The sequence below is a fragment of the Sinocyclocheilus anshuiensis genome, unplaced genomic scaffold (assembly GCF_001515605.1).
Source record: "Sinocyclocheilus anshuiensis isolate Anshui unplaced genomic scaffold, SAMN03320099.WGS_v1.1 scaffold1418, whole genome shotgun sequence".
Taxonomy (NCBI): domain Eukaryota; kingdom Metazoa; phylum Chordata; class Actinopteri; order Cypriniformes; family Cyprinidae; genus Sinocyclocheilus; species Sinocyclocheilus anshuiensis.
In genome coordinates this window covers 137,316-148,623 of record NW_015558607.1, presented here as the reverse complement: position 1 = coordinate 148,623, position 11,308 = coordinate 137,316, and the positions used below count along the sequence as shown (strand labels likewise).

General features: G+C 36.9%; 1 protein-coding gene across 3 annotated transcripts in view; it reads left to right on the top strand.

Moving 5' to 3' along the window:
• LOC107680274 (renalase-like) overlaps positions 1 to 11,308 on the top strand; it is a 62,110-nt gene that overhangs the window by 23,372 nt on the left and 27,430 nt on the right. For all 3 annotated transcript variants that reach the window (XM_016476100.1, XM_016476099.1, XM_016476098.1), the window contains exon 5: positions 7,412 to 7,585. In XM_016476100.1, the coding sequence (XP_016331586.1) occupies positions 7,412 to 7,585 (174 nt within the window). The remainder of the gene's footprint in view (positions 1 to 7,411; positions 7,586 to 11,308) is intronic.

Below are 11,308 nucleotides of genomic sequence, written 5' to 3'. Positions count from 1 at the left end.
GCCTCCGATTTCGGGCATTTGTCGGCGATTTCGCAAAACCTGTCGGCGAGTGAAAAATCGGGCTAATATCTTGCAGTGTGAACTCGGCATAACTCTACATGACCATGGGACAGTCATACCTCCTAAAATGGAATTAAATCACATCCCCTGACACCCTATACTGATGTCTCCAATTAGGCCAATCATTGACAAGGAAAAAATAACTTGATCCCCAAGACCCATTCCTTTAGGGAAAATTCACACGTATTCCACAACCACTGCTGGAACAGTCCCGGCTGACTTTGTGTGCTTAGAAATGACACATTAGTAGCCAAAATATGCACTTTGTTTTGTGAGAAAAATGTCCTTGTATCGTAATTCATCACCTTCTCCCGTTTACCCTTCATTGATTGCCTGTGAACCAGAGAGGCTGTTGCAAAATAACTCTGGATTTATATTTTCAAGCCAAGCAGCATTTATGCGTAACCAGCCCAGCAAATGACATGCAGCTCTGCAAGAAATCACAACCCAAAATGTTTACATCCAAATAGCACTTTTCATCAGACTCATTGTTATGTTACCTATTGCTAATTATATCCACACAAACTCATTTACTTTACATACTTGATCCAAAGTATGTATATTTAATTTTACACTTTGATTTTGCAATTACATTTGTCTTGCATTGTCCACCATCTTGGATTGTTTTTTATTTTTTGTACTGAGAATTTTGCAGTTGCCTTCTCCATGAAGGATATATAAGTGCTACTTTAGAATTTGGCAAAAACAAGGTATCTTAGAAGGAATAATTATCATGCAGCCTATCTTTTGGAAGAGTACTGTCCCTTAAACGTTTTAAAATGCTTCCTCCATAGAAAGCTCGCTAGGTTTTGGAACAGAGTCGATGTGCCAATAAGAATGCATTCATGTATATATTTAAAATATGTTTCTGTGTTCTCATCGCTGTAAACATTCTGTATTCATCCTGAAAAATGAAAGGATTGTCATGTATACACTGAACACATTTGTATGTGGATAAGGTTGAATACCTTTTCAAGTTCAGATACTCTCTCTGGAAACCACAGCATTACTGTCCATGAGTAATTTGAGATCCATTGTGTGTGTGTGTGTGTGTATGTGTGTGTGTGTGTGTGTGTGCGTGTGCATGTTTGTTTCTTTGTTTCTTTGTTTGTGTATGTTTGTGTGTAGATGTAATGCAGATGTGCATAACTACCTGGGCTTGAGCCAGACTCACTCCTACATGTTCCCTTGGGTCCTTACTTTTCTAATCACCCCGTAGCTCAGTAATTCTCCACCCCCTTATGCGAACACACATGCACGTGCTTCTGACAGGTAGCTTTAGAAGGAAGCCTCATATAGCGTGAGACCACCAGACCTTTGGTACTGTGCATACAACTTCTGCATTCAAGTTTTAGACTTTTTGCTAGTTTTTTGTGATTTTCTGTTGGATAAGAGATCAAAACTGCCACATTTTTGCTGTCTTCTTATTCATGTGTAATTAAATTAAATGTTTCATGTCTTAACATTGTCCCGACATGATATGTTGCTATTTTTGAGTTAAAAGTTGGTCAGTGACTAGACAAATGTAAGTTCAGTCACTTTGCAGACGCATATCGTAAAACTCACAGTATTGATTAAGAATCGCTCTGTCAACAAGCTGAGTTTCATGAACGTTTTACCCACTCCCACATCAAAGATCCAGGGGCCGCAAGTGCAGGGTTCAACACATGCCCCCGAGCGGCCAACTGGAAAATGTTAACCTTCTTGTCCTAGAGCTGCACACACACACGCTCACAGATACTAATGTAGTCATTCTCACAGCGAAACACGTGTCAATGACTAGCCTTGGGATCCTGCCGTAGAGCTGCAGACAGTTTGCTTTTTCAGGTTAGACGAGCAAGATGCTCACAGTCAGGTGATAGCTAATTTGCAAGCAGCTTATGATGCTTTGGTATTTACTTAGAGTAACTGGAAATCCAGGTTTTGTCTCTTAGTGTGCTTTCAAATGTGCTGCATATGTGTGACGTAAATTTAAAAGCAGGTGGTGGTTAGCTTTGCCCTATTTTCCTTTTTTCGTTTTATCTACACTACTCTTGAAAAGTTTGGGGTCAGTAAGATTTTTTTTTTTAAATAAATTAATACTTTTATTTGATTTTTTTTTAAATAAATGCTGCTCTTTTGAACTTTCTATTCATCAAAGAATCCTGAAAAAATATCACAAAATATTAAGCACTACAACTGTTTTCAACATTTAATTTCTGAAGGATCATGTAACACTGAAGACTGGATTAATGGCTGCTGCAAATTCAGCTTTGCCATTACAGGAATAAATTTAATTTTAAAATAGAATAAAATACAAAATGGTTATTTTAAATTTTAATAATATTTCACAATATTGCTGTTTTTACTGTATTTGCTGTAAATTAATACAGCCTTGGTGAGTATAAGTGATTTATTTGAAAAACATTTTAAAATATCTTACCAACCCCAAACTTTTGAACGTCAGTGTGTTTACATGCATAGTAGAAAAATGTGCTTAAAGTGATACTTTACCTGAAAATTTGGTTGTGAGTTCTGAAAACTGATTATTCTCAAATTTATCATAATCTTTTACCCATCCACATGTTATTACAAACTTGCATGGCTTTGAGTCCCTTTTTTGGTGAACTATCTCTTTAAAGAAGAACTTTGTGTGAACAGATCCTGGTTAGGATACAACACAAATGCTACAAACTATATTCATTTAATAATTAGATTACCATTTAAAGATGCCTTTTGTTAATTCAGATTTGACAAATGAAGTCAATCTCTATTGGACTTTTTTATTTAATGTTGTGTTAAATCTTTCTAGTATTATGGAAGTCACCATATTTTACTTAAATATGCACAATATATTGGTACCATATTGTTTTGCAGCACTATCACTTTTTTACTTGTAAGGGCTGATATTGGATATTTAATAGTTCAAGCTAAATTAATGTATTTGCCATCATCTGATGCTCCCTAAAAGCTAATCTTCAGAAACACTAAAATGTAAAATAAAGAACAGTTAAACATAAAAGCAAATCTTAAAATAAGTATTCATTTTTCATGTTGCAATTATGCCTTTTAAAATGGCTGATTATTAGTATTTGTATATTTTATTATATATTATATATTTTAGACAAAATAGTATAACATATTAATATCAGTCATTTATCAGCCCATAACATGAAAGTAATTAGTGCATCAACTAGAATTTTAATGCAAGTACTTTAGGTTCCTAGGTGTCAATATAGTTACACAGAAATGTACTTTAAATGCAGCTTAACTTTGGTTAATTTATTCATATCGGTATTTGACTTGCTCCTGATAGCTGTTGTATGAACAGAACCGTTTCAGAATCATATCTGTCAGTAAATAGAGTTGCCAAACACTGACTTTGTGAATGTAGCCTGTGTGAGGTTGGCCCTGCACATACAGCATATCAGAAGCCCCTCCGCTCTGCCCTGCTTACACAGATTGGAGATTTATAACCTCCAGACAGATGTAAAGCAGACTCTAAAGTGGTGACAAGTGTCTAAAGAGGAAGAGGACATAAGGTGCATGTGTGTGTGTGTGTGTGTGTGTGCGCGTGTGTGCGTGTGTGCGTGTGGCCCTGCAAGTGAATGTGCTTTCATGCAAGGTATGTCTCATGTTGAGGCTATGCAGGGCTTACAGAGCCCTAAGAGTTTTTTTTCTACTTCAGGATATTGAAAGTTTGACTGTTTGGGTAGATTTCTGTTCATGTGGATTTGTTAGTCTTTCGACCGGAGGATGTGTCAGGGAAGGAGGCTAAAGATCACAGATGTGTGTAATGAAATCAAATCCCTCTGGTCTAAACTAAGAGTAAATTTTTACTGAAGGACTCACTAGTGCTCTCATTGCGCATTAGTGCCGTTACTTATCATTAAGCATCAAGCCATCAGAGTGAGCGGACAAAGGATATCCATCTTTTATAAAGAAGTGGAAAATGTAAAACTGCACATTTCAGTGAATAATTTATTACTCACTGAAGTAATAAAGCATAGATTGTCTCTCCATAGGCTGGGGACGACTGGGAGAGGAAAAGGGGGGTAAATATTCAAGCCGGTGAACATCATTTGTGCAAGTGGATGTATAATTCAGCATGTTATTTCAAAACTAGCTAAAGCAAACTTTCAAAGAATGAGGCTTAATTAAAGGAAAGCCACACACCAGTAGAACAGTAGAATTATTTCGTAAGAAGCATTTCAAATATTGTTCGTTGCCCTTAAAAATACTTTCTCTAAATGAGTGTAAAAATATATTGTTGGCAAAAAATGTCTTTTAAATTTGAAATTTAAAAATCTTTTTTTCTCATGCTTTGAACACTGGAGAACACAAAGTTTTAGAAGATTGAAAAGTTTACAGAAGTTTAGAAATTCTGACTGATACGGTAATCCGATACGATAACACGATAATGTTTTGTGATCAATAGTTATATGTATTAAGCATATTAAATGTATGTACTGCTAATTACTATTTTGACTAAATTAAAACTAAAACTCTAAACAAAAAAAGTTGTTTTAAATGCTACAAGTGATTTTTGCATCACAGCTTTATAATGTACAGTATGAAAAATATTCATGTTATTCAATTTTCATTCAAGAATAACTGCGAGTGTTAGATTACAGCAATAAGGGAATCTAAATTGAAAAATAGAAGAAATAAGCATGAACAATTAAATATGTAACATTGGCTGAAATAGTATGGATATATTATACATTCTTAAACTATTTTAGATTCTTGGATTTCTTGGACAGTAATCAAATGTAAGCTTTTTTTTTACATTGACAATGTGAATAAAGAACAGATTGTTTTGCTTCCACTGAATGTCAGTCATTAAAGCAAAAATGGTATAAAGATATAAAAAATACTATGATCCATACATATTTTCAGTGTAACTTTTCACTGTAATTGTTACATTGAGTATATTATTTGTAATGAAAAAATAAATAAATACTGTGTCTATAAAATATGATCATTTTAACCAGAGACGAAAGCAGTTTGTTGATTCTTTGCTTTGATCTTTCTCTCAGTTCAGTCGGTTTGTGAGCTCTGAGCATGTGATTGAGCTGAAATCTAGAAGACCCACAGTACAAACCTGTCAGAGGTAATTGCGCTGCCAACCTGAGCAGGCAGGAAGAGGGTGGGGGTAATGTAGGCCAGTATCCACTTTACACCATGACTCAGAGCTTTACTTACCATATAGCAGCCAGAAAATACGTAGCCTGTACTTTTCTATTTTTGAAAGCACAGCTCTAAAAACATTTCAATATTTGTGGCTAAGCTGAAGTCATCGAGACCACCAACTAGGTGGTCTCGTTTTACTTGAAATAGAAGTCATAGCTTTTTGAAAAAGAATGATTAATTAATGTGCATCTGCACTCATTGTCCAGCTCTAGTGAAAGTGATTTCTGACAACTTAAATGGGTAAAAAGCATTCTCATATCTGTATTAGATAACCCTTCCCGTGTCAATATCTTTTATGCTGATTAACAAGGGTGTGTTCTGTAACCAGATACCATTACCTCGAGGAAAAAAAGAAGGTAATGGATTCTTTTGAATCCAAGGTCTTGGATTCTCTTTTTATGGATTCAGTTGACAGGGTTTGCATTATCTCTGGGGTTTCCATGCTCAGATGCCGCAGCAGATTGTCTCTGTACCAAGAGGCACATTTACATGCTCCTTATCTCCCCCAGATGTTCTTCAATGACACAGACAGTGATAAAAGGGACATGTCCGGGGACAGTCACGTGACTGTTTCACCTCTATCGTCGTATTCCATTATCATCAGTTGGTTGCTTCCTAATCGAACTAACAGTTGGTGAAGCGTTTCTTGTGACGAAATTGCAGCAGCGGTTGACAATGTTGTGGGGGTTTGCGTAGCATCACTGTCATTCACCGAACAACACAAGGATTTTCACATGATTTTTTTTTTTTAATGTAAATACAGTACTCACTAGGCGCACATGTTTGACCGTTGCGTTTGCACCTCATGTTATTTGCAGCGTCATGCATATGACATGACGTTCTGAAAGTTAAAATAAGTTCAACTTTTAAAAAGCGCATCTCAAGATCTTGTTTTTTCCCCATAAATAAAAATAAAAATATATAAAAAATATGATGTTGTTTACTTAGTATACATTTTAATATTAATATTAATAAAATTAATTTCTAGATTTTGTTTTTTTATTGCTGTTTAATATATAGTTAGGGCACTTTAAGTAATTTAAAAACCCTGAAGTGTCATAAAAAACTATCAAAAATAGTTTAAAATATATTTATTATTGAAATTATCTGATCATTTTGGATTTCTTTCCTTCCAAATATTTTTTAAACACTAAAAGATTTGTTAATGGAACCATTAGGGAACCGGAATCAATAAGAAGAATCGAAACCAGAATCGTTCAGTTATTTACTGTACGATTCCCATCTCTGCAAAGGCTTTTTTTAAAATAAAGGACAAGCCATTCAATATGTCTCACCTGAGCTTCCCGTTTCAATAGGAATTACATTAAAACAGGAAGGGAAACTGCCCTCACCAGCTGATTTATAGGGTCTTTAAATAGTATACAGATTTGCTGGGGCCACAGAGGGGGCAGAGCTTGTTGACACTGACACTGACACTGCCCTTCGGAACTGAATCACACATGTGTGAAGGGAAAATGATGAGTTTGCATTCTGTTCATCACTTTTCACCAAACATCTGTTTGTTGCTTTGGAGGTGGGGGGGATACTGCTCAGATAGTCTAATGTTGATCAGGTCTCTCTGTTAATTGTCCGTGAAAACGCTTTCTTACTTACTGGAACAGGGGTGTCTTTGAGTAAAAATATGCATTTGATTCCACAAGGGCTGACCTTTGACCTTCACTACACTTAGTACCTGTGGGCCCTAAATAACTAAAGCAGGCCTCAGTGTGACTGCTTGTTTCCAATAAATAACAGATGTTCCAGACAGGAAACAAGGACAGCATTTTTTGAAAAAAGAGTTCCACATGCTGAAGCGAGTCCATCCACCTCGTTCTCGTTAAAGTGTCAATCACCGTCCATTTTAACCTCCGCACGGCTCATCTCATCTGCAGAAGGGACTTGTTGGTTGTGTTTTATAGGCTCTACGCATCACCCTAACATCTTTCTCCGTGCTCTTGTCACACTAACCCAGGTGTGTTATCAGACCTGTTGCTGTAGAAGCTCTGTGAGTTGACGGCACAGTGTTTCTCTCATTTGATCTGTGTGATGTGAATGCTAAAGGCCTGTTCTTCACAGGCAGCAGTGCTGGCTGGCGGCTGTCTGAAGTGAATAGAGAGATGAACTAACCAAGGCCCAGAGGCTTCATCCTGTGCTTCTGTATTTGTGTGTCTCTGTGCAGTGATGGGGGAGAATCAGAGGAGGATGCTGGAGGCTGTCAGCTACTCTTCCCGCTACGCACTTGGACTCTTCTACAAAGCCGACACACGAATCGACATTCTTTGGGCAGCCAAGTACATCTCCAGTAATCCCTGCATTCGCTTCATCGCCATAGATGATAAAAAGCGCAATTTAGGTGAGTGCCTTCATATTTTCCTCCTCTCATCTCCAACTCCCGCTCTGACATGTTTCGTTCTGTTTCTCTACAATTTCTGTTTCTTTCACTGTGTTTCATGTATCAGGATCTTTTTTCACACTGCACACAAATCTGATTCGTTTTTGAAATCCAAAGTTTTTCAAATCCAAACTGATGCCGATTGACTTTTACACATGGCCATGGTCATAAATGGTTTCAGACAATGACAGCAATGGCATAGTTTAGACGGTGACACTGTTTGCATTTTTATTTGGTTTTGTTTTTTATTTTTTGGTTGACAGCCCTAAAGACATTTATGACACCCTTCCCTTCCATTCCACACTGTTCCTGCCATTGTCTGTCCTTTTTTTGAATTACTTTACTGTCTAATTGAGTTTGTCTGCCTTGAGGTGCCTTAAAAGGGTTGTCTTAAAATTATGCTAAATTCTCATACGTGTATTCACCCAAATGTCTGCACGTATGATAATGTGTTCATAATTTTGTGTTCATGTGTGGACATGCATGTTATGTAAGAAATAAAAGATGACAGACTGTTGAATAATTGAAAACCACATGTACATGTGTTTAACTTAAGGTATTTTTAGGCTTTTCTCAGACACATTTTTGTGTGAATTTCCTTACACTCTGATTACTTGTTAGCCAGGTTAAATCAACCTTACTTACTCAAAAGCGTCAATTATTCTGTTCCAGAGGCCGTTCCAAACATTAGACGGATAAATCATGCCTTTTAAGGTACCTTGTTCTGGCTAGAGCAGCATCACATTTATCCTTCACACAAGAGATCATCTCAGACATCTCAATATGATAATTTTTTCCCTAGATGATAGATGGAGTCCAGGGAATTGCTGGTTGTATTTATTTAGCACTGGAAAGTATTGACAATAACTATTGAACTATTTTCTCAAAACACTGTTAATGTGCATAATGACTTCACCCTAGCCTGTAAGATTGTGTAGTGTGCATTTTTTACCAAAGAATTGTCTTGCCCTTTCTCTTTCTGTTTGCTCTGTTTTTTCAAACACCGCACTTCAAAGTCTTCAGTGCCACTTTGTTCATTCTTGAAGTTAACTTTTGCCTGTTTGGTGATTAGATTCACTGTTTTGGACTGCCACCTTGAACCACGTCTGGTGTGCAATATCTGTGAGATGGCCTAGCTGCAGTGTGACGTGGCACTGTCCTTCTCATCCGGTATGCAAACCCCTTTAGAAGGTAGCCAACGTCGACAGCAGACTGTGAGGCAGCTCACTAGATTTGGAAACATAGCTCATGTGTATTCTAGGTGTGTGTGTCTTGTTTGTGTATGTGATTTGTGACTGAAATAGCTTTTGCTTTTGAAGAATTTAGATGTGATTGTGTTTGCTAGTTTTTCCTCGCCAAGCCTGTCAGTTCATGACCGTGTATCTGCAGGAGCTCAGTGGAAATAGTCTTGTGAAAACAGCCTCTGCACCTGTCACCTTTCATCCACTCCAGTGTTTCCGAGGGCAACATCATAATTAGGGGAGATGTTAAATTTTGCATTCTGCTGCACTGTTCTTTTAGGCCGTCACGCTCCTTCCAGCCTTCTCAGCCTTCACGCGGCCATGCTTTAATCTTCACTTTCATTTCTGTAATGTGTTTTGCTTGTAGTTCCAGTAAAGTAGGTCTAAGTCTGATCTCACAGAGCACCCCAAGCTCTCTTTGAAAACTTTTTGGCAGGCCGCTAATGATAAGCTATTACTGTGTTCCTAAACGTCTGGCGAGAAACCCATTTGTGCCGTTCAGTAAATGTGGAATGAGCTAGATCAGGGCTGGGTGATGGTTTCCCAAAAACAGAACTGGTTCATAATTGATGTGAATTGGATTACATGTGAAGTCTGAAACTTTCATTCCAAAATGTCAAAGAAAAATAACTATTCGGAGAAGATTCTTTTTTGAATGGGCGTTTAAGTTATACAGTAATTATGAACATAGAACGTCTGTCATTTCATGTACTCATTTCACGTACTGGACCATAATACTAATGTGTCTGGATGTGGGCGTTACAGATGTTAATGTTCTCTGGTTGTGATTAATTTTCTAATTAAAACATTATGTATGTAATTAAAGGAGGAAATTGGAGGAATAGTTCACTCAATAATGAAAATTCTGTTATTTTATTTTCTGTTCAGTGTAAGACATAAAATGTCATTCAGGTTTAGAATTACAGAATATAAGTGTGAGTAAATTGTGTGGGTGTGTTGAAGAATCTTTTAACATAAAAAAAAGGCACTTCATTAATTGTAGATGTGATTTATTCAGTCAGACATGATAAATTCATTCCACGAGCGAAGGGATTACCAAGTTAGTATTTGGCTGATGTTCTTGACATGTCAGCCCTCATAAGGTGACCCACTCCATGTAAAATAAAATACAGCTTTTATTAATCTACTGATTGTGGAGTGTTCAACTCGTTGACTGTTTTTCATGAACATATTTATCAAAAGTACCATTCATTTCTGTACAGATAAAAAGTTTGAATGAGAAAAAATGACTGACTCCACGTTTAATAAATATGTAATGCATTTTTTATGTTATTTTCTGACAGGCAAAAAAAAAAAACAGTTTCCTTTTTACCCTGTGAACTTTGTGACAAGCTCTTCCCCCACCAAGAAATAAGTGACTCAACCAGCGGGCACAATGCCAGCCCTCTACCCACGCTCCATGACCTCGCTCTCGTGCACAGTCACATTCTGGCACATGCACTCACAAATAAACACTCAAACCTTTTTGTAAAGGAAACTCTCTCTCTCTCATCCTCTGCTTCTCCTTTTCCACTCCTCTCTGCCTGGCGCTGTGCCAAATACGTATATAGTCTGACTGCTCTGTAAACGAAAAATGTCTCTGTGTTTCAGCCCAGTACTGATATTCATATTGGTCAGCCAAAGTCAACCTTGACTGGTTAGAACAATAATTTCAGCTCTTATCACTTTGGATACTAAGTTCTTTTTACAAAAACAACACTCTATAATTGTGAGGTTAATCCTTCCATTGATAAATTTGGCTGATTTAAAATTAAATGAGAAAGTTATGTGGAGCTCTCTTTTGGGTTTAGTTAAATGCTTGTAAACTCTAAACATAAGCAAGTGAATACACTAGAAAAAAATTACTTCCTCTTTCCCTCACTTGAACCATGCCAGCTTTGGAGCTAATATCTGAAACCTTTTCCTGCATCCTCAAACAGCATGTTCTTATTGTGCATGATTTCATATTTTGTATTTAATTAGTTTTAAGAAATAGCATTCACAAAAAATAGGCTATTAAGCCATTTAAATGCAATCAAAAACCTAATTAAATTAATTAATAATTAATGCGATTTAACTTTTTTAACGGTAGTGTGTAATGTTGCTGTTTGAGCATAAACAATACCTGCAAAGTTACCAAGCTGAAAGTTCAATGCAAAAGGAGATAACGTCTTTTAAAATTCTGGCGGTTTAATGCCTACAAAAACGGCTGGTAGGGACTACAACTAGTTACTTCCCGGGTTCGTGACATCACAAACCCAGATAAACCCCGCCCTCGGGAAAAGGCAGCAAAGGGGGCGAGGCCATGCTGCGCTGCTTTAGAGAAGAGGAAGAGAAAACTAGAGGTGCACGTAAAAATCTATTCATATATGAAACGCTATTCTGTCTTCTAACGATTCTAAAGGATTCACAGGTTTCAAAATCAATGTTCTAAAGCAGCGGT